The sequence below is a fragment of the Asterias rubens genome, chromosome 10, assembly GCF_902459465.1.
Source record: "Asterias rubens chromosome 10, eAstRub1.3, whole genome shotgun sequence".
Lineage (NCBI taxonomy): Eukaryota > Metazoa > Echinodermata > Asteroidea > Forcipulatida > Asteriidae > Asterias > Asterias rubens.
Genome location: NC_047071.1, coordinates 14,463,822 through 14,491,080, shown reverse-complemented (window position 1 = coordinate 14,491,080; position 27,259 = coordinate 14,463,822). Strand labels below are relative to the sequence as shown.

At 36.2% G+C, this 27,259-nt stretch overlaps 1 protein-coding gene across 1 annotated transcript in view; it reads right to left on the bottom strand.

Moving 5' to 3' along the window:
* LOC117295744 overlaps positions 1–27,259 on the bottom strand; it is a 34,819-nt gene that overhangs the window by 7,515 nt on the left and 45 nt on the right. The window contains exons 2-7 of the mRNA XM_033778468.1: positions 27,026–27,136; positions 11,841–11,968; positions 6,266–6,339; positions 3,736–3,789; positions 1,547–1,691; positions 1,009–1,124 (exon numbers count right to left, since the gene is read on the bottom strand). Of these exons, the coding sequence (XP_033634359.1) occupies positions 1,009–1,124; positions 1,547–1,691; positions 3,736–3,789; positions 6,266–6,339; positions 11,841–11,968; positions 27,026–27,136 (628 nt within the window). The remainder of the gene's footprint in view (positions 1–1,008; positions 1,125–1,546; positions 1,692–3,735; positions 3,790–6,265; positions 6,340–11,840; positions 11,969–27,025; positions 27,137–27,259) is intronic.

The following is a 27,259-nucleotide window of genomic DNA, read 5'->3' as shown; positions in this document are numbered from 1 at the left end:
TTGAGAGAGGTGGACAAAAAATCATCATTATAAATATTGAGTAATACACCACAAGGGAAACTGACCGGGTAAATTTTAAAAATAAATTTAAGGCCGACCACATCTGTTCGCTCCAGTCAATTTTTTTTTGTTTAACCCCTAGTTACAACAAATAGCCTGAGACTTCGGTAGACTTGCTGGATAAAATCTTGAAAATATGTCCATGCAGAGAAAAGAGGAATTTGACTCTTACTGTGTCAATGCATTTTACAAAATCTGTGGCAGCTGATTTCAGCTAATGGGGCCAGCCCTTAGCCATTAGCACAAACCGACTGGGTAAAAAAAAACTAATTAGGCCAGTCCATTTTTCTTTGTTCTGCAATGCTAGGGGGCAGCAGACTAGCAGGAACAAAAATTGAAAATGTGTGATGTCCATGATGAGAATAATGGTGTATCTGCTGCCACCTAGTGTCTTAAAGACTCTTATTTTGTCAATGCATTTTATAAAGCCTGTATGCAGCACAAACTGCTTAATGCTATTTTCCTAACTGGTATTTGCAGTAACCGAAATGAAAGGCACACTAACTTACCAGAGATTCCTGTAAGCAGGTCCCAATTTCATACAGGCTAGTTAGGCAGAAAATGTTGCTGAAGAATTTTATGCTAACCGAAAATGAGCAGGATACCAGCCACAGATGGTACTTGTGACATGGCATTCCAGCTGGTAACCTTACTGGTAATCCTGTCTCAGCCCCTAAGAGTAGGTGGAATGTGCCCCTGGTGACAGTTGGTTTGATTTGGGTCGATAGCCCAAGTAAAGCTCTCACCTTTAAGTGGCCTTCAGGGCCTAATTTCGTGGCTCTGCTTACCGCAAGGAAAGCATCGGCAATTGCTGTAGCATGGAATTCCCCACCTACGTGAAGCGTATTTCACAGGTTAGCAGGGAATTTTGCCTTGCTTTTGGTGATGTTGGGTGATATCTCACCCCCAGAAAATGCTAGCATACAGGGAATACGATAAAGCCCTTACCAGCTGCTGATCACACTGAACCTGCAATGCATCTGCTTGGGCTTCAGCTTGCCTTCTTGCATATTTCTCCATCTGTAACTCACACGCCGTCTCCTCCCTTATTCTCTTCTTCTCTCCTAAAAAAACAAAAACAAACATCTTTCGTTTTACTCCCAAAGCTTGTACCAATTAATTGAACCATTATTTTAGTAGCAGTTAGACAGTGCAAGTGTAGTTCTAAAGCCTGGTTCATACTTCCTGCGAATGCCAATGCGAATGCAAAGCAAATTTCCACGTCACATGGCCATTTTCATAGCGAACGTTTGCAGGAGTTGAACATAGTTCAACTGTTGCGAATTATTTGTTGCGAGTTTGTGACGTAAAAGTTTGCTGATTTTTGCAGCGAATATTTTACAGCGGATGCTCGCAGGAGTTGAACGAAGTTGAACGAAGTTCAACTATTGGCAACTATTTGTTGCGAGTTTGTGACGCAAAAAATTTGTATCGCATTCGCAGGGAAGTATGAACCGGGCTTAAATCAGTCACAAAATGTACTCACGTCGCAGAATGCCCCCAGATCTCCAGAGTCTTAGGATAATGAGTAAGGAGAACGCTCTGGTGAAGGGGTTGGTCGTCTGTACATTGCTGACATAGAATACAAGGTCTAATACAAACGTCAGTAAGACGACGCATGCATCAAATATCTAGAAATAAAAACACAGAGAAATAATAATGATAAAAATAATATCGAAGTCTTATATATAGCACATGTATCTACCAAACAAGGTACTCAAGGCGCTGAGTACAAACAAAATTTCACAAAGATAGGTTATTGCAGAATGAATTCTGAGACCCATTTATATGTAGCAACTTATAAAGGTTCACATGGTGCTATGGCGCATACAGCAGCCACAGCAAGGAACACCGGGGCGTACCCCTTCTCTTTTCGATAAGTGCACTGGGTTCTTTTACATGCGTTACAGAGCGCAGGATAGAATGAGATGGAGAATTGGTGAAGAGGCTTTCCTACTGCAGTGGAGTGAAACAGGCTAGACAACACAACGCATGGGACCATAGGCTTAGAATTCAATCAGCTTCTTAGAAATTTGTAATCGTGAAAATTACTAAGATTAGAAATTAATGTAAATTTGGGGTTTAAAGCCATTTGACACTTTCGGTACAGAAAAAAAATAAAAAGTTCACAGATTTACAAATAATTTACAGGGTTTACAGAAGGTAATGGTTTACTTTTTGAGAAAACATTAAAACAATATCGATTCTCGATAGCGAGAATTACGGATTTATTTTAAACACATGTCATGACACGGCGAAACTTGCGGAAACAAGGATGGGTTTTCCCGTTATTTTGTTGTTTGTAGGTTTGTTGTTTTATATATAAGTTGTGATACACAATGTGTGGGCCTTGGACAGTACTGTTTATCGAACATGTACAACGGCTGTAACAAAGAAAACAGACGATTAAAGCCGGACTTTAACCTGGAACCTCCAGATTAGCGGGTTGGCAATCTACCAGTTAAGCTTTCTTCAGCCCTAATGTTGGCAGTCTCACTATTTTTGTTTGAAAAAATCGACAAACCAAAGAAACATGACGGTAAAAAAAGCACTCAAACCATTTTGTATTTCAGGTAGTACCAGGAAATGTTAAGCTTTCCAAAGAGGGCCAGTAATGATTGTACACAACATAGTTCTTGTTTTCTCTTTGACTGGGCAACTATTTGTACTTTTCTTCCTTTTCTACAGTTCATTTTTCCAGCCAGTACGAAGGAGTACAAAAATAGCATTTCTAATCTGAAACTGATATTGAAAGAGACCACTCTCATTCTGCACGTCGGCTCAAAAGACTCCACAACAAAGCCCCAATCAACAAAGGTAAAAAAAAGAAACAAAATCCTTAACTGTCTTCTGGCCTTTCGTACTGAACTGATTCTTTGTAGAAATCAAAAAAAGGCTTTAAAGGCACTGGACACTATTGGTTATTACTCAAAATAATGTATAGCATAAAAACTTACTTGGTAACAAGTAATGGAGAGCTGTTGATAGTATAAAACACTGCGAGAAATTGCTCCCTCTAAAGAAGATAGTTTATGTGAAAGTGGTAATTTCTCATTGAAATAATAACAGGCTTTAGCTGAAGCCTTTTATTAGGTAGATCAAAGCACACAATTTGTGCAACATTGGTGTTTTTTCTCTCCATATTGTCTTGCAACTTCGATGACCAATTGAGCCCACATTTCATAGTTTTTTTTTGTTATGCTGATGTTGGGATAAACCAAGTGAGAATACTGGTTTTTGACAATTACCAAAAGTTCCCAGTACCTTTAAGGTCTCTATCAACGTCGAGATGCAGCTCATGTGTCTCTAAAATAGATGAGTTTTTCAAGTTGATTTCTTGGCGGGACAGTAAAAGGCTGATTTCTTAGAGAAGTGCAGCCACCCGAGTCACGTTTTTATGTTCTTATGTATCAGGAAATTCAATCAAGTTTTCCACATACATGTTTAGAGGATAATTAGGGGATATTTTGTTCAAAAACTGTACATTGTAAGGCATAGTAAACACACCTTCAGTTTTTGTAAGTGTTTTGATTGTTTTAATCCTTTATAAATGTAGGCAAATACAATTAAACATGTTATGATTTCAAAAGAATGTAGCGTTGATGCATGAAACTTTCTTTTCGAAACAAATTTGCAAAAAAAAGTGCAAAGACCACTAATTTTGTTTTTACCAACCTCAAATTTTCTTCTTCTGAAATGAGCACCAGTACTGAAAATTCTGACAACAACCTGGTGAGGAAATAAAAATACCGATTAATAATTAATTTCAAAACTATTTAAAAAATGAATTATAACTGTTAAATGCAAAAAAATAAATGAAAATTTGTTGTGTTTACCGATCATGCAAATGAGGCCATTCCTTTTTGTAAAATTACACCAAACTGAATTGTGTTTTGTTTTAGAAATGTGGATACTGTGTTTACATGGCGAACATTCGTAATTGTTTTTAAATGTAATAATAAGTGTGACCTTTACTTTGACCTTTGTGGTTCAAGTGAGAATAGGGTCAACTCTTGTGACATATTGCAGCTGCTGTTATAGGGGCACAAAAATTCATTAATTATTTCATCTACGAGTAAACAAGAGTAGCTGTGTTGTTAATCACCACAAACCAGATTCCCACGATGTATCCTTGAGATCATTGATTTTCAGAACATTAATTAATTAACCGCTCAGACATACATGTATAATATGTTCTTAAAATTGGATAATGAATAATAAAAAAAAACGGGAATTCGAAGATGGACAGAATTTATCAAAATTAAAAATTTGAATAAATGTTTTTTAACTTGGGGTTAATTTCATCTTGTTATACAGAGTGTGTACAATGGTGGTAGTGCATTATATTTGCCTTGAAGTTTGACTTTTGTTTGTTGAGTAACTAAAAGTATTGCATGAGGTTTAGGTAAGCTCAGCTATTTTTCTGCAACAGTTACCACTTTAACGTGCTTACCAGTAAGCATCTTTAATATAAAGCATACATGTGTATCAATAGGCCCACATGTTTGTTTGTTTGTTTAATTGTTTGTTTGTTTGTTTGTTTGTTTGTTTGTTTGTTTGTTTGTTTGTTTGTTAAAGGGTCTATGTACTTTTTCCAAACACAAAACACAATGTCCACAGATTTACTTTAAACTTACACAGTTTGAAGATTATGATAGTAGAAAGCTTCCCTTGAAATTTTACTTACTGAGGTGCTGTAGTTTTTGAGAAATAAATCATTTTCGTCTCAGTTTTAGCATATAAAATTGCATGTACCCGTTATGCTATGTTTATGGTATAATACCATATCTGGTTAATGGGATTTTACATGCCAAAATAATTTCCGTCTCACTTGAGATGAAAATTATTTAGTGACTTGTTTTACCCATTTCTCAAAAACTACAGAGCCTCAGTTAGTAATATTTGAAGGGAAGCTTTCCACTATCATTATCTTCAAACCATGTAAGTTTAATGTAAATCTGTGGACATTTTGAAAAAGTACCAAAACCCTTTACTATAAAGCTTACATACATGAATGTTTTGTAACATGCGTAATGTATAGGCCTACAAGTCCTTTTTTCAGCCTGAAGAAAAGTCTAAACTCATCGCACCCTGGCAAAAGCAATATAACACATTTTGTTTGGTACACATAAGATACATACATGTAACCTTGTAAGATTATTATGTGGTACTAGATTATTGAAGCTTTATCGCCTTTATGGGCTATTAGAATAAATACATAAAAACCAAGGACTTCTATTCCCAGAAATCCTGTCCATATTGAATTGATCACTGATTAACTTTAACAATAGACACACAACTGGTGAGAAGAAAAAAAATTGAGAAAAGTCCCTGGTTTTTATTTTGGGAGCCGTGAGAATGTGCTTGGTATTATTCAAGTTTGGTGAAGCAAAGATTGTTACATGCAGTTCCCCTGTTGTTCAGGACTACTAGCTTGCCCAAACAATCGCGGATATGTGTCGAAGGTTCCAGCTTGATAAATAACTCCCTGGTTATTAACTGATATAACCACAATATTGAAGTGTACTTTTGTAAACAACAAAAGAGAATAGTTGTACCGCTGCCAAAAAAAATGGTGGGGAAATTGTAAGGAATTTGTAGCGGGAACTGGGGAAGCTATAATTGGAACAGCTCCCTATGTCTGGGTGTTTATAACAAGCACAACATTTTATTCAATAGGGTGGTGGTTTTAGAAGGTGCTTAGTTTATTCACAAGAAGAATTATACACTTTTATTTCTGTTGAGTTACAATACTCAAAGATTTTGTGAGTTATATGTTTTGCTAAAAATACATTGTAATTTTTGCATAATTGTTTAAGTACACACAAGATATGAAAATATTGTCTTATCTTTCCATTGTACAGCGCAGACTGTCAACTAATCAAGTTAAATCTTATCTAATCAAATCTGTACTAATTGATTTGTGAAACTTAGAGTGTGCCTTTGTCTCACATTAATATTTATAATTTATACATAATTTGTTTTATTGTTTGTTGATGACATTTCACAATCATAACTTTAAACATTTTAATAGCTACAAGATGAGAAAATTGAAAAGTGAAAACAAATCACAACACAAAATTTTTCTTTGTATAGCAATTTGGCCCTTTGGCCACAATTTGTGGTTTTTAATAGAATAATGAAATAAAATAATAACATATTTTGTCAAATGTGTGTATTAGCGACTGAAGATTGAACGACATACCTCAAGTACAAAGATTGAAAGAATACCCAAGCTGCATGATGACAAAGTGTCTAAGATTTTTTCTCTGTCTGTAACTGCAGGATAAAAAAATACAGAATAATAATCACCATTAAAGGGAAGGTACACGTTTGGTAATCACACTTAAAATATAGTAAAGCATTTTGAGAAACATTTCATTGTGAAGTAATGTGGTTGAGGGCAAGGCCAATAAATTTTTAGTGGAAGAAAATGAATGGCCATGACTGCAGGATTTTCAGGGGCACCAGGGACAATAGCACACTAAATAGAGACATCTTGTCTACTCTGTACCGACAATACTTCGTCAATGGGGATAATATTTGTTGTCCTCTTTTACAATGCATTTAAGTCCAGGCCAGGGGTGGATTTCACAAAGATTAAAATTAGTTTTATCTTGAGTTAGGACGAGTTACTCATCCTAACTAGCGGTAGCCATATGTTTTTATTATCTCCTAGGACTGTCCTACGTTAGGACTAGTCTTAACTCTTTGTGAAATTGACCCCTGGTTCTTAACCAGTTTTTAAGAGTTTTATCCTTTACGTATACCATTTTTGTATTTTTGTATTTTTATGTGAATTGCCGAATAAATAATAATAATAATAATAATAATAATAATAATCAATTTGACACATCAATAGGGTTTTTGGATATAAGAATTGTTTTCAAAAATCTCGTGTTAAAAATATACATCAAAGTACTAAGCATCTAAACTAAACTATGACATTTCCTTCATGTACATTTGTTTCATGTTGACAACTACTATGTGACAATTACATGCTGAATGGTGCTTCTCAGAAGAAGGCCAGATGACATATGTTTCAGTTTGCACCTGACAGTATTGATTATAAATCAAAATAGCTTTTACACATTGTGTAGATTAAGACATTGCTCATTTAATTTGTTCATTTCTAACTTTAAAAAAAGCTAATGCCCTGACATTTTGACCCTAGCAGAGTCTATCTCCAGTTTTTTAGTCTTCGAGAAAAACTCCGCTAGGGTTCAAATGTAATAAGCAGTTTGCAACAGCTAATTTCATTGTCTCATATCAAAAGTATGAATACTGAACATTTACCACAAGCAGGTAGCGATAAAGATTTATGACTTGGTTTTCCCCGATAATCCATGGAATATAAATGCCTCGTTAAATTCTTAAGATCGTCTGTAAATGTCAAGGGAAGGCGTTCACTCGGCGCATTGAGACAAACACCTCCCTTAACAAGTCATGAAGAGTGAGAGCGCAGAGAAATCAAAACAAGCGACCATTATCCTCACAGGCAAGCCAAGGACCTTTCCTGTCTTGTTTTCCCTTGGAACCAAGGTTGAACTTAATGGAATTTCATTGTCTAGGACATACATGTACAAGGACTTAAATTTAAACGTCCTTAAGACACTTTAAAGGCACTGTTCATTATACTCATAATATATATTAGCATAAAACCATAAGAGCTGTTCATAGTACAAACAATTGTGAGAAACAACTCCCTCTGACGTACTGTAGTTTTTGAGAAAGAGGTAATTTCTCACTAAAATAATAAGATACTTCTGGCCAGAAGCCTTTAATTCCTATCTGAAAGCACACTATTTTGTACAACAAGGGTGTTTTTTCTTTCATCATTTCCTTGCAACTTCAATGACCAATTGAGTCAAAATGTACACAGGCTTGTTATTTTATGCATATGTTGGGATACACCAAGTGAGAAGACTGGTTTTTGACAACTACCAAACGGGTCCAGTGCCTTTAAGGATGTCAATTTAAAGGCATACCTTTTTGGAACCTCTCGATTGTTTTTAACCAGTATAAGTGTGTGACCATGTAGGTAACACAATAAAATTAAACTGTGAAAATATCATCTCAAAAGGTGTTAGTATTTGCTGGATATCGTCGAAAGTCTGGAGCGCTTATGTCCGCATACATGTAGGATAAGAACACACAATCTGAGAAACATTTCTCAGATTGAAATGTTTTTGAAACCTTCTTTCTAAAACCCCAATCTTCTGAAGGGAATTTCTTCTCAATATTGCCATCAACGGCCGCAGTGCTTCTATCAAGTAAATTTTTATGGTCATTAATTTTTACTAAGGGTACATGTATACTCTCCCTTTAAAAGATGTTTCGTCTACTCAAGACTGAGATGAAGGTGAACATTATTCCCAATGCTAGCAACCATGTATCTTCTTATAACATGCAGGGGTGAGAGTCATTACTAACGAAAAAGTCTGAAACTTGGATACAAATTCAAAGGTATGTTTTAAATGATGCCATTTCTACCGTTTTGTAACCCCTGGGGTTATAGATTACAAGGAGCTTTTGGAAACAGTATCCAAAGCACCAGAGAAGTAGACCAATGAGCAGGATTTCTTTATTTGTGGAAAAAATATTGTCTGATTTTCTCCAAAAGTCTGAAAAATCTCATCCCTGAACATGGTAAAAAAAAAAAGTTCTCTAACATCTGCTGCTCATCATGGTCTTGGGACCATTTCAATGTATTTCCATAAAGTGATTCCAACAAAAAAACACTTTGCACAAATTTAGGTCAAAATGAAGAATTCCAGGTCTGACAGCAGAAAGTTGAAATCAGATCAGCTTTTCTTAAATTAGTTGGTGGGTTTTCTCCAAAAACATTTTGGTTGTGGAATTGTTTTGACAAATATAATAACAACATGTTTCAAATAGAACTACCAGTCTTGGGACTTTACTTGCACCGATCATGATGGCCTCCATGAAATTCCTCAGGTGTTTATTTTAAGGTTAAGGACATTTACTTTTAAGGGTGCTGGTATGTAAATTACTCATGGTTTATGAAAACAGGGCCATGTTTCTTTTAAATTAAATCAAACATGCTTTCACTGACGCCTTAGGTGGAGGGGTATGGATTGTTAAATATGTATGTACTACTCTAAAAATTAATGACCAAAAAAACTGACTCGGTGAGAAGAGCTGCAGCTGTTGATAGTATAAACTATTTTGAGATCGAGAACGGATCCCCTTTGAAATATGGTTTGGAAAAATGAGAACACACAAAAAATATTTGAACCTGATAAACACTTCATGCATGAATTACTTCTTAGCTTCCTGAGGGTTGGTGTTCATTTGCAAATGCTAAGCCAGATCTATGCAGTTGGTACCTGGTTTCAACTCGCTGAACATGGATTAATTATTTGACGTTCTTGTGAAAATACAATGACAGCTTTTTGCAGTTTTCAAAGCAAGTACAGACTATTAGCAGCTGAAACTTGAGCATGTGACTTTCATTTCATCCTTCTTTATAATTTTGTCAGTTAATACTATGTTGACTGGTTAAATGTTGACCAATAAGCAATCTATAACCCTACATTTAAAGTGGACACTATTTATAATTACTCAAAATAAATATTAGCATAAAACCATACTTGGTAACGAGTAATGGGGAGAGGTTGATAGTATAAACATTTTGAGAATCGGCTCCCTCTGAAGAGACAAAGTTTAAGAGAAAGAAGTAATTGTCCACGAATTTGCTTTCAAGACTTCAGAAATAAATTTTGAGGTCTCCAAATGAAGCATCTGAAAGCACACAACTTTGTGTGACAAGGGTGTTTTTTTCTTTCATAGTTAATCTTGCAACTTCGACGACGAATTGAGCTCAAATTTGCACAGATTTGTTATTTTATGCATATGTTGAAATACACCAAGTGAGAAGACTGGTCTTTGACAATTACCAATAGTGTCAAGTGTCAAAAAGGATTTAACAAAAATCAGAAAGGCTGGTGCACGTGCTTTTCAGAAACGTTTAAAAATGGCAACTACAAAATTATGGAGTCACCTTGCATACCCTCTGATTCTTTACCACTTGCAGGTGTACCTTGACACTACGCTTCAAGCCAAAAAAACAAAACCCCAAAAAACAAAACCCAATTACATTTTTATGGACACATCAAGTGTTCATGCATCGTTACACAAATAGCAATCAGCTATACACAAATTACTACCAGTATTTCCTGTTTTGTTTTACATAAAGCTGTTGATTCGTTTATTGCGCATGGCTGCTTTCCAACAACAAAACATCTGAGCAGCGTTTTAATTGTAAAATAATAACAAACTCAGGGCTCAAAATTATGTACACTGGACCACAGACCCGAGGCCAGTGAGTTTTTAGCCTAGGGCTAGTAAACTTGTGACCGTACAAGTGTTTTCAATAAATATATTAGAAATACCTCACTCACTGTGTACTTAAATACAAACAAGTTCAAGGTTGATCTTGGGTCTGGGAAATATCTCTCAAATATTTAAAGGTAAATTCTCTTTCAAAAGACAAAATTAATGAGATATTCTCAAAGTGCTTGTACAAATAAAAAAAAATTCACATGTTCATTTCAAACTGTGTAGAAATTCCTTCTCATTACATTTGGTTAATGTACATAAATGCTGGTCCAGTTAAAAACTGTATACAAATCCTATGGTCCTTACAACATAATAGAATAAACGTAAACAGCAAATTGAGAGCCTGATACTGCATGGAGCAACAAAGGCAATTGCCTCCATGCCCCCTTGGTCAGTGCCTTGGTGCCCAGTACAAATTTCCAATTTTGCTCATAGGGTGCCCTTTTACCAAAAAGAAAATGGCCTTGGTGTCCTTGCCCTTTCAAAACGAAGGCAAACAGGCCTTAACAGCGCTATGAAATTCAAGCTCGGCTCAGGACCATTTTGTAAGCTGAAAACGTCTGCTTACTAGCTTCAAGGAACGTTACAAGATTGGTAAGAAACAAAATCGTGAAGATCACAGATTTACATCAAACTTACACGGTCTAATGATGATGATAGTAGAAAACATCCCTTGAAATATTTCTGCCTGAAATGTCATATTCAATGAGAAATAAATAGTTTAACTTTGCGTTTTGAGTTTATTGCTCAGTGAGCGTTTTTTTTTTCCATTTCTTTGTTTGCATCAAGGTCATGCAAAATTTGTAATTGTTTTTTTCACTATTTTCTCGTGACCCAGATGGCAGATCGACCTCAACCTTTCCAGGTTTGTCAGTTTATGTATATGTGGTGGATTACATAAAGTGCTTACACTGCTAGCAACTGTTTTGTTTAGTAAAACCAATCCTGTAATGTTACTATTTAGACAAGGGGGTGCAATACTGGAAATTAGAGTACAAACAATCTTAAAGGCAGTGTACACTATTGGTAATTGTCAAAGACTAGCCTTAACAGTTGGTGTTTCTCAACATATGCATACAATAACAAACCTGTGAAAATTTGAGCTCAATCGGTCATCGAACTTGTGAGATAAGAATGAAAGAAAAAACACCCTTGTCACAAGAAGTTGTGTGCGTTTAGATGGTTCATTTCGAGACCTCAAGTTCTAAACTTGAGGTCTCAAAATCAAATTAGTGGAAAATTACTTCTTTCTCGAAAACTATGGCACTTCAGAGGGAGCCGTTTCTCACAATGTTTTATACCATCAACCTCTCCCCATTACCCGTCACCAAAAAAGGTTTTATGCCAATAATTATTTTGAGTAATTACCAAAAGTGTCCACTGCCATTAAATTCAGATATTGGGGAGGGGAACCTTACCATTTTGTAACATATTATATGACAGGAGCAGTTCACCAGCAACAATGAAGCAGTTGCCAGTAACTAAAACAAACACGGTCACATGTAGGGGGATGCTGTTGATGAAGTGGTCCAGGTGTTGGTGGAATCTGCATAGTGAAAATAAAAAAATAAAACTAAGAATTAACAAAAAATAAATAGTGCAAGTGCAAAGCCTGCTTACAAACAATTGTATCTGGTTTTAAAAGCCAAACTCTTCAATCTGGGGCGTTGGTCTTAATGTGTTTATATGAATTTGGTCTCAGTTATTTACAAGAGAAGTTAATTTGGGGAGGGGGTCAACAAAACCGGATTTCCCATTGAAAATGGAGAAATCTCTTCTCTGTTTGGAAAGGTTTGCGGTAACACCATGTAATGACTATCTTTACATTAGTTGGGGTGGTTCTGAATAGAACCATTGGTTTCAACTCGACATTTCAATCATTATGCTCTGATCGTTTTCCGGGAAAAGCTTTCTCCAGAAGACGATTAGTATGCTCTGATCGAAAGGTTGAGTTGAAACCAATTTGGTTCTTTTCAGAACCACCCCAACTCATTTAGAGATAGTCATTACATGGTGTTACCGCAAACCTTTCCATATTGTGTTTCCACAATGCAAAGTTTCAAATCCTACACATCCCTGTTGATATAAATTGGTAGAAATTAAATCTACAGTGTATAGTGATGGCAGAGGGTCCTGACATGTGTGTCTGGCCCGGAATCTGTTTTTCATGGGATGACAAAAACTCTTTACGATATAACAGTGGAGCCACTGAGCCTTGAGTTCCTGCAGGCATGGTTTGTACACATCTCAATGAAAGAAATCAATTAATCTTATATTTTATGAAAATGAAAATTGTCATATCAAGGAAAGAGGAAAGACATCTTAAAACTTCTTCAGTCGGTAACTTTTATAACTCTTGAATTGATGTGAAAATTATGAAACCAGGCCTATAGGCTTCGTTTTTGAAAGGGCAAGAGCACCAAAGCATTTTCTTCATGGTAAAGGGCACCCTATGAGGAAATTGTAAATTTCTACTGGAGCATTTCAAGGGCACCAAGACAATGAGCTGGGGGGGGGCCTCCGTAAAGCATTATGCCTGTGAAACCAAATTTCCCATACATGTAACCAGTGTTGTATTTTGACTGTCATAACCCCCCCCCCCCCCCCACACACACACCCGAATATTAAAGATCACTCTTTTTGGTAATAAAGGTTACACATTCTGTTGACAACACGTATCATTGCAATCTGGTTCCCTGATTACATTGTAGTTCCGTAACCGGGGTTGGGGTGGGGGTTCCCCTCCAAAAATGAAAATGTCTGGTGACCCACTGGGTATGACAAAATGTCAACACAAAAATAAGCAAGACTATCTTCAATCTCTAAAGTAAACAGTTTTGATATTTTCAAAAATATTATAAACACAGTGTACATTTCCCTATGTAAAATAAAAATAAAACAAGTAAAAAACATTTTCAAAACCTGACTTTGCTGAGGTCCCATGCCGAGGTCCCATGGTTACATGGAAACATTTAAGCATTCGCTATCAACTGAATTCAGGGCAAATTTCCTGAGTACTCAAATCACCATGGCGATCATTTCCTACTTGAGTTATTGATTCAACTCATGGTTATCCATTCACTTTATTAAAAAGTGGTAAAAAATGACAAGTCTGTTGACGCTAGACCAATACATTTTCATGGCAACCATAAACAAGCATTTATTCCAGCCGCTGTCATTTCCTCCTTGTTTCTTCACATGGGTGTAATTTATTTTGCAATATGTATTCATATTTTGTTTTTCACAGAACTAGGGATTTAGTATTGAGTATTTCATTTTATTTCAAACAATTTCCGCATGAAGAAGCACTTTAGAAAAAGAAAAACAAAATTGTTACAACAAAATTATTTTGTGGAGGCGTTACACAAGAAGCCGAAACTTACAAATGGAATGCCTTAAACACAACAAAAAATAAAATACAACAGTGCTATGTACATGTATATATATACACATCGGTGTAGAGGTAAAAAAAATTATCCCGATGCAAAACTAGCATCTATCAAATCATTGCGGTACACACTGCTAACACATACGATTTGAACTGCCTCTAGCCATTGGGCTAGCTTGGTGGTCTAGTGGTTAGACATATGCTCTAGCAATGCAAAGGTCAAGGGTTTGAATCCAACGCGGGTGATTTTCCTGTGGTTTTTATTTACAGAACTCGGGAAAGTATTGAGTGTAAAGTGCTCATTTTAAAACCAAACAGCAATACACTTCATGCATGCAGACACAGCGCTTCTATCAAGCATATTTCACGTCACGGGTTATTTTTAGCGGGGAATTTTTGCTTTTATGAGTGCGTACTCCATGTTACTAAGCATTCTTCGCTTACACAGCTAGCGCAGACATTCGGCACTTGCATAGCAGGCAGCGATCGGTGATCGTAAGCGCAAAATTCGGCGGTAAGCAGAACCATGAAATTTTGCCATGATCAGTAAATGTTACTGAAACTAAATTAAGACATGTCTGATGATTAAATAAACCGTCCATATTATGCAAGCCTATTTGCACACATGCTACATTAGTGTTTACATGGTTGAGTGCAAACTAATGGATGGGGCTGACTAACTTCCTGTTCAAAACATCCACAAATATAATTTATAATTATACAGTAATTTTATTCTAAAACTTTATTTGCAAGACTTTGTTTCCATTACCAATTATCCTGAGTGGTTAGTACACAATGTATGTCTGCCTGAAATGTGTGGGTTTTTTTAACGAAATTTAACCTGCATTTTGTCTTCTGTTAAAGCGAGACGAGAGATACATGGCAATTTATGAACGAATAAATGTAGCTTGCATCAGAGTTGTTACAGTGTATGCTGCTTATTCAATTGAAATGTTAATATACATGAATTTCAATAAAATGTGAGTGCATGCATTTCAAAGCCAAATGTTGGACAATACCAGCTTAAAGGATAATTTTGAAATTATTTGAACATAAGTTGCATTCGAGTGTTTTCTTCGTACATCCAATGATCATATGTATACCATGAGTGACTTTAAGATGCTTCTTCCTAGGAAACAAGATAAATGCAACTCTTTGATTTGTCTGCACAGCATTAGTCAGAGGGGATCTGGGTGTCTATTGGACAACCTGTTTAAAATGTGTACGTACAACCTGTTTTATCTTTTATCATATACATGTTTTGTAAGTGGACAATTTGGACACACAGTTATTAAATTTCCAGCAAGTTTGGACACCCAAAACTTGCTTGTTTGTGACTATGCTTTTTAAAACAAAATTAACTTCTCAACAATGTGGTTTTATAAATCCTAATTTATGTCTGTCTGCCACAAAACACCAGAAGTTTTAAGGCCATATGGTTCGTTCCTACATGTAGCAGTTCAGCAGGAAAACTGAGCAATTCCATGAACACAATTTTTCTCAAAAACTTAATACTTATGCTGGTACACTCAAAGAGGTTAGGAGCTTTACAATATACTAGAATACCACATAGTACAACATCACGTGACCCTGACTGTCAGTTCAGGGTTTTCCCCAGAATTTGTCAAAACCCATTTCTGAAACAAGGTCTTCGGAATAATTTCTACCTGGTGATTATCTTGGGTTTTGAAATCCTATGTAATCTAAAGCATATTGGTTTTCTCTTAATTATTTAAAACAATTACTTAGTGTGTTTGTTTATTTTTGCATATGGGCCAAAATTATTGTGTCAGCGCTATACCAACTGAGCACCATGTATCCAGCCCTATGTTGACGGTCTCCCTATCAATATTTTTGTTCGGGGTGCCAGTCAGAAGCCATACGATTGTTAACTGCCGTTTAGCCAGGGATTAATTCTGAGGTCTTGACATTGATTCAAATCCCGCCCCAGTCAGTTTTTCTTTGTTTAACCCCAAATCATATACAATATATACAGTAAGTGGAAATTTCATGCAGCAAACGATATTCCATAGTATAGTACACTGGAAAATTGACAAAAATGTAACCTTTTAGGTCTCCTTCATTATTAATTAATTTGACCAAGACCGCATCTATTCAAATATTATAAAAAACAAGTATGAACATCAAAGGGAAAAAGGAAAAAATAAATAAATCAGTACATTACATTACTTATACATGGTCTTGTAAGTACACAGGTACACAAATATTTTAAGTAAAATTAACCAACGGTACATTTGACATTTTTAAACATATGCGTTCATTCAAAGAGACTAATAATAATTCCATAAAAATACATTTTTTTTTAAGTCATAAAATCCATGAGTTACTGATTAAACTACAGTAAGACCAATTTAGATGGTCTTAGTTCATTAATCAAGTTACAATTCATCAGAAATGTAATTATGTCTTTTATACTGAACCGGCCTGGCCAAATAGATAAATGATTAACAAACATTGTGTTTCATTTATAGAATGCTCATGAATATTCAGTATTGGAACACCTGCTTGACTCCTTGGAGGATTCCGATTGGTCCACAGGGAATGATATGCGATCAAGCACTAGAAACTGTTAATATTAAATGCAGTGCAAATATTCTGAAACAAATTGTTTAATATCATCATCGGAGGATTATATAGACCTTTGTCACCATCTTGGTCATATTCCCTGTTTCCATAACAGTTATGAATGCTCACAGTCATTGCGCAAGCATGGCACCAGACTATTATTTCGTCCAGCCTCAGTTTGGTTACGTGAGTTGGAATGGAGAAAAATCAAGACGGCCTCTTTGTGATAAAGGTATATAGCTATAGTTTTTGTAATCAATTCTCTGTAAAGTTCTACGAAATAGCGAAAATTTAAAATAATTATTGGACTCACATCATCAACCACCAATATTACCAGGCTAACAAGTCAAATTTGATGATGCACTACTTTTTGTTCTTGTACATAAACTTTGACACACTTATTTACAATAATTTGAGTGTAAAGGGATAAAAAGAAACATCAACAAATTTAAAATAATTTTGATGACTTCTAATAGAAAAATCTGACACATAAATTTTGTGCATGTTTTGTATTAAAATAAAAATAGAAACACTGGAGATTCTAAAATCAATGCCCAACTTCAATGCTATCTTCCGGGGCTTGTTTTCACACGTTTCCCTAATAAACAACGTCATCAAACATTTCCATTAAGACCAAAAACTATAACATTCCTTTAATTCTGTTTTTTTATTATTCTATTTATTCTTAGATCCATATAGGTCTACTGACCTTGGCCCAAATTGGCATGCATTGCCACTGCAGTTTTTTTAATGATCCAAGCAACAGCTAAATTTATGCCAATTTAATTTATTATGCAGTTCTGGACTTAATTTTTTTTTTTTTTTTTAGAGCTGCTTTAATACATGTCTGTAGAAAATATGGCTGAGCATTCGATGTTTTTTTAAGCAGAAATTGGTAGAATACCCATCACAAATTGTACATAAAACATGTTATTTGGCTGGTAACAGTTACCTTATTCTGGTTAGCAACATTATTGTTTATATCAGTATTAACAGTCACTGTGTCAATTATGAATAAAAAGTGATTGAGTTTGTTGAATCAATAGTCACTCAATATTTATCTGTTGTTCTTTTTGCTGTCTTTGTACCAAAAAGTGTACCCAAGGTTGTGGCTGTGCACACCTACCAAGTACGTAGCAAGATTGATCATTTTGCTCAGGAAGAAGAATTTCCTGGGGTTTTATTGAACTGAAATGAATTCACCAACTAGTGTGATAAGTATGAATACTGTTGTTTCTAAAACGACACAGAGGAACCAAACTAAGGGTGAAAACCAAAAATTAATTGGTTATAAAACCTAGCACCAATCAACAACGTCATTATCATCCGATCATTCACTTAGCTCAAAACAGCCATCATAAAAACCTTACAGTTCCGCTAAGCTCTATAAAAGTCAACCATGCACTACCAAGAAAAAAACCAAGCCTGGTTTTGTCAACAAGTTCCAACATGTAATGCCCTTTCGCTAGATGAACGTTTAATAAAACAAAATAAAAAAGGGAAAACAAGTTATTTTTCTGTAGAAATTGCTGTCCAGAATCGTTATTATACTGTACTAGGGGCCCTACAGAACATCTGATAAAACTTCGGTTTTACAACATAATTGGGAAAGAAACCAAGTTGCTCATCACTCAAACAGGGTCCATCGTTTGGATACAGGCGAGACTAACTATGTCCATAGCCCAGTTTCCATAACGAAATGAATAACATTAAATAATTCATATTACTAGTAACGAGCAAGTCATTTCCATTATTAATGAGACAGGGAGGAATATCATTATATTTGAACAATCATGTATTTGGAATCTTCAACAAAGAAGCCATGGGCTAATTCCTAAGCGCACATTGAAGACCAGAAACACCTGTTACAAAAATCTGCTAAATGGTATTCCTTGCTTACAGTTACACTGAAACATGACCAACACCATGTAACTTGATTTAGTTTCAAATAATAATCCACTAGAAAAAACTGACTGGGTAGAGTTACATAAGTTGGGGTTAAAAACAAAGAAAATTTAATAGAGCCGGACTTGAACCTCCAACCTACAAAATAATGCGTCGGGGCTCTATCAACTGAGCTATCTAGCCATATGTTGACGGTCTCCTGTTTTGTCAATGATCTTTCACTGGGGTGCCAACTTCTCAATGGCAACCTAATATAAAGGTATTGACAAAGTGTGGAGATCACCAGAGTTACAACTAGATACATTGTAGCTTAGTTGGTAGAGCGCCGGCACACATTCCAGTCCCCTTGTTGTAAATTGTTTTTGGATCAACTCCACGTTATTTAAACAATTCACCCAGTCAGTTTGCCCTGTGGTTTATTACTTGATTACATATCCACAGGTTTTTTTGATGGTGCGTTTGTAATTGTACAGGATGAATTCACTCCTCCAACAACCAATGATGTATTCCCTAAAATATCCAAAGACATGCACAAAAACACAACATTAAGACAAACTAAACATGTAATGATCCGCCAATACAACAAAACAAATGGAAAATTCCCTCTTACCTTTTCCTACTCGTTTCTTGCCGAAGAATTTTCCCCATTTTTTTCCACCCCGAAACAATCCCCACTGTCAAACACTCGTACTGAAATCCACACCCATTGTGTCAACACCTCGCAACGTGTGAAGCTCAACCCAGGTGCTTCGTGATCAGCAAAGCAATGGAATGTAAATTATAATCAACAGCAGGAAGCTCTCGCCTCTTGAATTTGATGAAGTTGTCTTGGGGTTGATCTGTTAAATATTAGTCACCCATCTCGCCTACATGATTGTGCCGCAGAAATACAACTAATTTGCAGTCGCAGACAAAATGTTTACAGACTGGTCTCAATTATACGTACGATGTATGCGAGCATCTGGTCTCCGCATCATGTGAATGTGGGAACCTTAGTATAGATCTGTGTATAGAATATACGTAGCCAGTGACAACTGACTGCGCTAATGTGATCAACAACACGACGCCACTCTCCAGCAAGCTCGATTATCAATTTTATAAATGCTATTAAAAAGATATTTAAGGGGACCAGGTACGAGTGCAATTGAAACATATGGCGCTTGGGATGGAAACTAATTTCAGCGGAATAATAAGCTTTTTGTGCCGAGTATTTTTTGTGCTTTAATTAAAGGCAGAGCTTGAATGTGATGGGATAATCTACAATCACACGGTTTTTAGCTCAACAATTTTTACTGGCCTTTTTTTCTTTATAAGACCAGTATTTAAACTGTTTTTAAATTTAAACTGCTTATATTTGAATGAACACTGGGAGAAAATGTATCTCATTTGTCTTTAGGGTAAATATCCTTTGCTACTCAACAGAATTGAAAGTTCTATCAGACTCAAAGTCAATGTTTGAACATCATTAAATTTTGCCCATGTTCTGAAGATGTTACTACACAGTGAGGTATTCGACAGGAAAACACAGGTCTGCTGGACTTTTCAAAAAATGAGTTTTACCCAACCTGACATAAAATTCGCCGCACCAAAGCCTGCACTCCAATGAAAATTTTGAGCAACGAAAAGCTTTATGAAAAATTTTGTATCAATCAATATCAATCTTGCTCAACTTGTTTTTCTCCTATGGGTCAATTCTCTGAGCAACCTGGTTGCTAATGCTGGCAATTTTGATTGCCCCAAGATACCAGAAAATTGCCCCAGGTGACATGGCCTTATAAGGTTCCATCATAGGCAATCTCCCTCAAGGATGAGACAAAGATGCAAATGGATCTCAACTTAGCAGTCGTTGAAAGGTTCTGATACCTTTCGTAGATCTAGTTTTTGACATGAATCCCCACGGCACTGTGATTGATATTATTTACCTATAGAAGTTCCAGCTTCATTAGCCATCAAGTTTTTGAAGATAAAAAAGTGAAAATCACAGAGCAAAGTTTTCAGATAAATCCGCTGTTGCTAAAATTCCTCTCACTGAGACAAAAATATTTTCTTGAATTTTGTTTACTAATTTCTCAAAAACAACATCACCCAAGCAAGTAATAACTTAAGGTAAGCTTTTAACCATCATTATCTTTAAACGTGTAAGTTTAATGTAAATCTAGGGACGTTTGTGTTTTGTGTCGTACAAAAAGTACCCAAAACCTTTGAGGGGATGGAATCCACAAGGAGCCAAGGCAAAGTACATGGTGTATGTATGCTTTTAAAAAATATGGCCAATCTTGTTGACGATAAGTGGCTGTGAAATCTAGGGTTGTCTAGCTGCCCTGCGCCACAAAAAGTCCACAGAGGGCCTTGATGGTCTGATGGCTCACTGAAAATAAGAATTTATTCCCTAAGATCTGAAAGTGCGATACTCTGATTGACTCTGTTTGCAGCATGAAGTAAGGTGTGCCTCATTCTACATGTTCTAGTAAGTAAGGTATGAAGTGTACATGTACCGTATGAAGTTTTATGAGAATTTATTGGCAGGAAAAATCTGTTTAGACTTGCTACAATTACAAACTTCTCTTGCTTAGTGAGAACCAGAACCGATTAAAGCTCAAACAAGAAAATTATACGTAGGATTGTACGGTTTTATTTTATGATTTTAATATAGGTTTTATTGTGCATACAAGCATACATTATAAGCCTGAACCAACTTGACTAATAGACATCAGACATTGTCGGCTCAGAGCGACATGTTCATATTTGCATTTCATATTTTGTAAACGATAAAAAGGACCTTTAATCTAAAATGGCTACAAACCAGCCTAACCAAATTCATTGTTTGAGTTGACAAACAGTAAAATGGGTACAAACCAGCCTAACTAAATTCATTATTTGGGTGGACAAACAGTTGACTTGCAATAAATTGAATGCATGAATTTGCAAAATAAAGAGAAACACAATTTTGTTTCTCTAAACACTGTTTTAGATGTCACAAGATGATTGAGCTGGGTGTTGAATGAACACTGATGTGGGATTTTTCTTAATCAAACAATAATTAAATATTACTCAAAATGATTAATGACCAGACAGTTGTTAAGCAACCACTGAAAGCCACTGCGTGCTATAGTGCTGCAAGCAACGCTCATGTAGCGAATTAATTCTGGCATGAGGGTTGAATTACTAATGCACAGTAGTTTGTTAATGGTTATATGTCACCAATCGCAAGCAGTGAATTAAATCTTCCCAAGGGCTGTTTGTAACATTAATGTAATCACGCAATCAGAAGAGAAGTGAGAGTCATTTGTGACCAGAAATTCTGAAATTGAGATGACAGCATGCTCACCTATTGATAAACCCTGGGTATATACACGATGTGACCTCTGACGTCACTCGAAAACCATAACGTGATTCGCGCGTATATCGCCGGGCAAAACCTTTGTGTTTTGGCAGCCAGCTAGAAAGTACACACAATCTTACCATGACTATGCGTCTTTTTGCCCGGCAAAAACATGACGTGTACAGTGTTTTGTCAACAGAGGGCGGTTTGAACGTAAACATTGGTCACAGCGTCTATAGATTCAAGGAACTATTGGGAAAAGTATCCTAGAGAAAACTAGATCAAAGAGCATGACTTTCCTAAGCCAATTTGGAAGAAAAAAATACAAAACAAAATTTATTTACCGACAGGCAGACTTTAAAAAGTCTGCATGTCTGGTCTTGGCCTAGGTTCCCCCTTCAAACATTTCCCATAAACTTCAAGATTTTCCACTGGAAGTGCCCTTAAAAAAAATGCCCTTTCCCTCTAAAAGACGAAATTCCAAGTCTTAAAAAAATAAAAAATAAATGTTGAATAAATATACTTTACTTTTTTTCGGGGAAAAGGGACAGTGACTTAAATTTGCAATTGTAGGGGATAGCAATGACACATACATACTGTAGGAACACTGATGACAATGTATGATACGATGTGCTAAGACCTTTATCCTTGCTTAAATAAAGAGCTTATCACTATCAGCATGTGATCAGGCCTTTGTAGTATTTTGCCTCAGAATATTTGTCATTCCTTGTGAAAATATTGCATCTTGAATGACTTCCTGTATCAATCTGTAATAACGTCATTACAAAACCCCTGAATGAATTACTTCCTGCAGTTAAAGGATCGGTTGGTGGCAGGAAAAAGGACAAACTACTGGTTTTATGCAGGGAATTAGCATCTCATGAACAGTATTATGTTCACGACAGGAAGTTGTTTCAAAAGCCCATGTAAAGTTCAGATAAAACTGGCCTGGAATTTAAAAGAGAAATGACAGTAAACTACATGCAAATATCTGGTGCCCGTTGTTAACAATGTAGGTGTGCAGTGAATACATAGAGCAAGACCTTGGCCTAATTTTATAAAGCATTGGCAATACATCAATAGCTATTCCTGTATTGGTGGCTATGGCTTTGGCTGGACCACCACATCAACATGCATTAAAGCACAGGCTGCTCTTAACAACAGCCTTAGCAACAGCTTCAGCCAAAGCCACCAATTCAGTCACTTTTAAAATTTGATTACTACAAGAGGGGAAAACGGTGACACGGCTAAGTATCTCTGTCTTCTTTTCTTTAGGGGCCTAATGAAGGTGACAATTAGCCCAGGAATCTGACTAGATTAGACCTTCCAGCCTCAGTATGGCTAGTACACTGATTTGAACAGGACAAAAACAAGATGGGTTTCATCATGTTAAAAGTCCAGAATCAACAAACACTGATCATTATGCCATTTTGGCCAGTCTAGCGAAGGACAGGGAAGGACAGATTTCTTTGCACTGGGCAAATAATTTGCAGTGTGTGTAGTTAAGATAGCACTACTACACAAAAGTAACCACTATACAAATTTGACTGAATAAACTATACAAATTAAGAATATTATCGCTGTAGTGATAGAGAAAGCTTTTAGTGCTTTTAGCATGTCTGGGATTGTATGCTTCCTGTAGTACATAATCATTATCTTTTGTTACGTCTGAAAGGGTGAAAATATATGTTAAAAAGCCTTAATACTCTTCAAGGTGACTTTGTTACAGGGGAGTATGTTTATTTAACCACCACAGTAAGCATAATGTAAACTGAAATGTTGATAAAACACAAGTACAGACAGTCGGTTTTGTATGATGGAAGGTCTGTTCACACTACCTCCATTTCGAACCGCGTTGAAACATACCCAGGTCCTCTCTGGTTCTGTTTTACTTCGGATCAGAGATAAGCAACATTAACACTGGTCTTTACAAGAACCGGCTTCAGCGTGAACTGTATAACAGTTTACGCCGAAAAATGCTATTACGACCTAGATTGATATTTTTCAACAGTTGAAAAATGTCAACCCAGATCGAAATAGCATTTTTCGGCGTTCAACCCTAATACCAGGGTTAATTTCTATCCGGCTAGAGCATGCTACCCGGATCGGAGGCGGGTTGGAATTTTTACAGTGTGAAACGGGGGTGAACAAAATCTACAACTTGGAACCGGTTCCGACACTGAGATTTTGGACAGTGTGAAAAGGCCTTATCCACTAGACCACTAGTCATGATGCCATTAAAGTCCTGGGCCCAATTTCTGCTTAAGCAACAAAATTTGCTTAAGCAGAAACATCCTTGCTTAGTAAAATCAGAGTACCGGCCAAGACTCAACTCAATTGTTATGCTAAGTAAACAACAGATAAATACCAGTCACAAGCAATATATATGGCATGACATTTGGCCAGTAACATGTGTAAAGCTATTTTCGTGCTTAAGCAAACTTTTTTGCTTAAGCAGCTCTATGAAATTGGCCCCTGGGCACATGTACCCCTACCACAGTAGAACAAGTCAAAGTCTAGCAATTTTCCAAGTAAAAATTTTTGAAGATTTACTAAATAATTGTTCTCTTTACTTGAACTTCTCAACTTCTACTTCGGCCTAAAAAAATGTCAGCAAATAGACTGCAAAAGAACAACACATTTTAGTGCTTGAAAAATAATTTAAAAAGCGGGTCCACTGAAAGACCTAAATTAAAAGTTTTTCTATTAAATATTGTTTTTATTCTCTGTAGCAATACCAGCTTTTTAACTAAGTGTTAATATCCTTACTGTTTTTAATTAGTGATAGTAGGTTCTGCATAATTATATTTTAACTGTATTTTTCTCTAGAGGGTATTTTAACTGTAAGGATTTTTAATGAGTTTTCTTTTTAATTGTTCAGCGCTCAGGAGCATGTTTCACGGGTGGGCGCTATATAAATGTCCATTATTATTATGATGTTCAAATGCCTGGAGTAGCCTACTTATAATTAATAGTGCGGGTGGTCGAGTGAAGTTTTTTTTTTAGGACACGTGCAAGTTGATAAAAACAACACTGTCCCACATGAATTTAGAATAAGCTTGGGCGATATCACGATATTATCGAATATCGCAATATTAATTTGGAAACGATTTCGATATTGGTTCGATTTGGTTTTCATCGAAATATCGATATATCGCGATATATCTCGATATATCGCGATATCGATTTAGTATCGCAATATCGCGATGTATTTCCTAGCTGAGACATCTTGCACCCCATAGGTTTGGAGTAAAACCAGAAGAATAGGTCATTATAACACCTCTCTTATGCTATGATTGTCTCTTCTACAACTTTCACTGGGAGTTTGAAGACTGATGATGTCAAATTTAATTAATCGCGATTATATCGAATATCGCGATATATTATCGGCGATATATCGTGAATAAAATAATTTGATATCGCCCAAGTTAAATTTAGAATACACCATCCACAATATTTAGAAGTGTACAAAACAAGACATGTTTGCACAATGTCCAGGCCCACAGAGGCCTCAAAATAACCCACGACACCTACATCAATTGCTGTGGTGGTGCTCTGTGCTTTTTGCCTTGGTGTCCTTTGTAAAGTTACTATACAGAAAGTTACATTTTCCTCACTGAAGGTTCAAGTGACCTTTACCTGAGAAATAGGAGACTTTCCAACGCTAGGTGGCAGCAGACATACCGGGTAAATTTCCATTGTTTACGTAGTTCTGAACATGCGCATAATTCTGAGAACAATGGATTTACCCGGCAAGTCTGCTGCCCTCTATCGTCCCAGAAAGTCTCCCATTGCTGTGCATATTGAAGAGCAAAATTCAAGGCCTACATGTACGCCTAAGAAGAGGCATAGAGTAAGGACAGAGAGGCAACTACCTCTAATGCCCCAGACCACTGTCTTGGTGCCCTTTTAAAGGAACACGTTGCCTTGGATCGGTCGAGTTAGTCTTTGAAAAGCGTTTGTAACCATTTGTTATAAAATGCATTGGTTAGAAAAGTGTTTTAAAAGTAGAATACAATGATCCACACAAGTTTGCCTCGAAATTGCGTGGGTTTTCCTTTTTACTTTGCGAACTACCACGTTCAGCCATTTATGGAAATTTGACTCCCATAAATGGCCGACCGTGTTAGACGACAAGGTAAAAGGAAAACCGCGCAAGTTCCAGTTAAATCAAGGAAAACATTTCATATTTGCCTAATCATAACAGTACCCTTTACAACAAAGGAACACTACCCTGAAGTATCCATATCTGGGTACCCGGCATGGCCTTATGATGCTTACATTATACAAAAACATGGCCGCCGTTAAAAAAACAAGAAAACAACACACAAAAAACCTTTGTTTCACATGGAAAGACAACAAACTGACAACAACCAATACAATACTAATAAAATTATGACAACTAGTGCACAATTTATGCACAACAAGTGTACATTGTTGAAGTCACAATGTAGTTTGTTGTTTTTCTTCAACATTTAAGTTGTGTACACAAATGGGATATTTAAAATGTCAACATCAACAACAAAAGATCCAACATTTGCCAATAACCCATGGTTTGTGGGAGGTTCTGGCAACCCTCTGATCTACCAGGACTCACCCCAAATAAAATGTAGGCCATCACTTTTTTCCTTCTTCCCAATGAATAAGTATTAACTTATTTATTGGGAAAAAATATAAAAACACCAAAAGTCGCCAATGAAAGTTTCAGCAGAGTCTACAAAAAGCTCTCCTGAATTTTCACACAAACATTGAATCCATGTTTCGCGAGGCGACAGATAGCCACATGTAGGTACCATTACCAAATTTAAGCATCTCTGGCCACAGCATTACCGATGGACACCAACCCCCAGAAGTTAGAAACGATTCATACATAAATAATTTCTCAGATTCATTACGCTTTTTGTTAGTGATTTCGGGATTCTTAAACTACAGTAGGCATTTCAGACAAAATAACTATACGTTATTAAATAAATTATTCTAAATACTCAAATATCAAATGAGATATGAGGCATGGGATAACTTTCCGTATGGCGCCACCACCTTTTTACTCATTTTTACAAAAAGGGATATCTCATAGAGGTAAATTAGATACTATATTATTTTATATCGAATGAAAAAGTGGTGGCACCATACGGAAACTTTTCCGAGGCATGCCCCCCCCCCATGCACATGATGCAAATTTCCACCTGTTTTGTAATTAATTAGTTAAACATCACTCATTCACAAGTTACAAAACAACCAAGAAGAACCATTATTTTAAACAATAAATATCTCCACAAAACAGAACGGTGTAAGAATGATAACAACAGAGAAATTTAGCCACTGTGCAATGACAAACAATGACACACGGTAACCCACACGGACACACACTGTTTGCTTGATCATTATTCATGATGACTTACGATTTGGCATGATGGTGTTTTGTTGTGGTATCTTCCATAGTCATCGCCACCGGTATTTCACTTTGGAAACTCCGCAGACTCCGAAGCGGCGAGGACGGTTTCTCGGACGACCTGACAAAAAAAATTAAACAAAGTTCATAATAGAGAAGTCAATTTCCACACAAGGAGGTCGGTACACCATTTGCGAAAGTTCCTTTAAATAGGATGTTAATGACATTAATAAGCTGTCCGCAG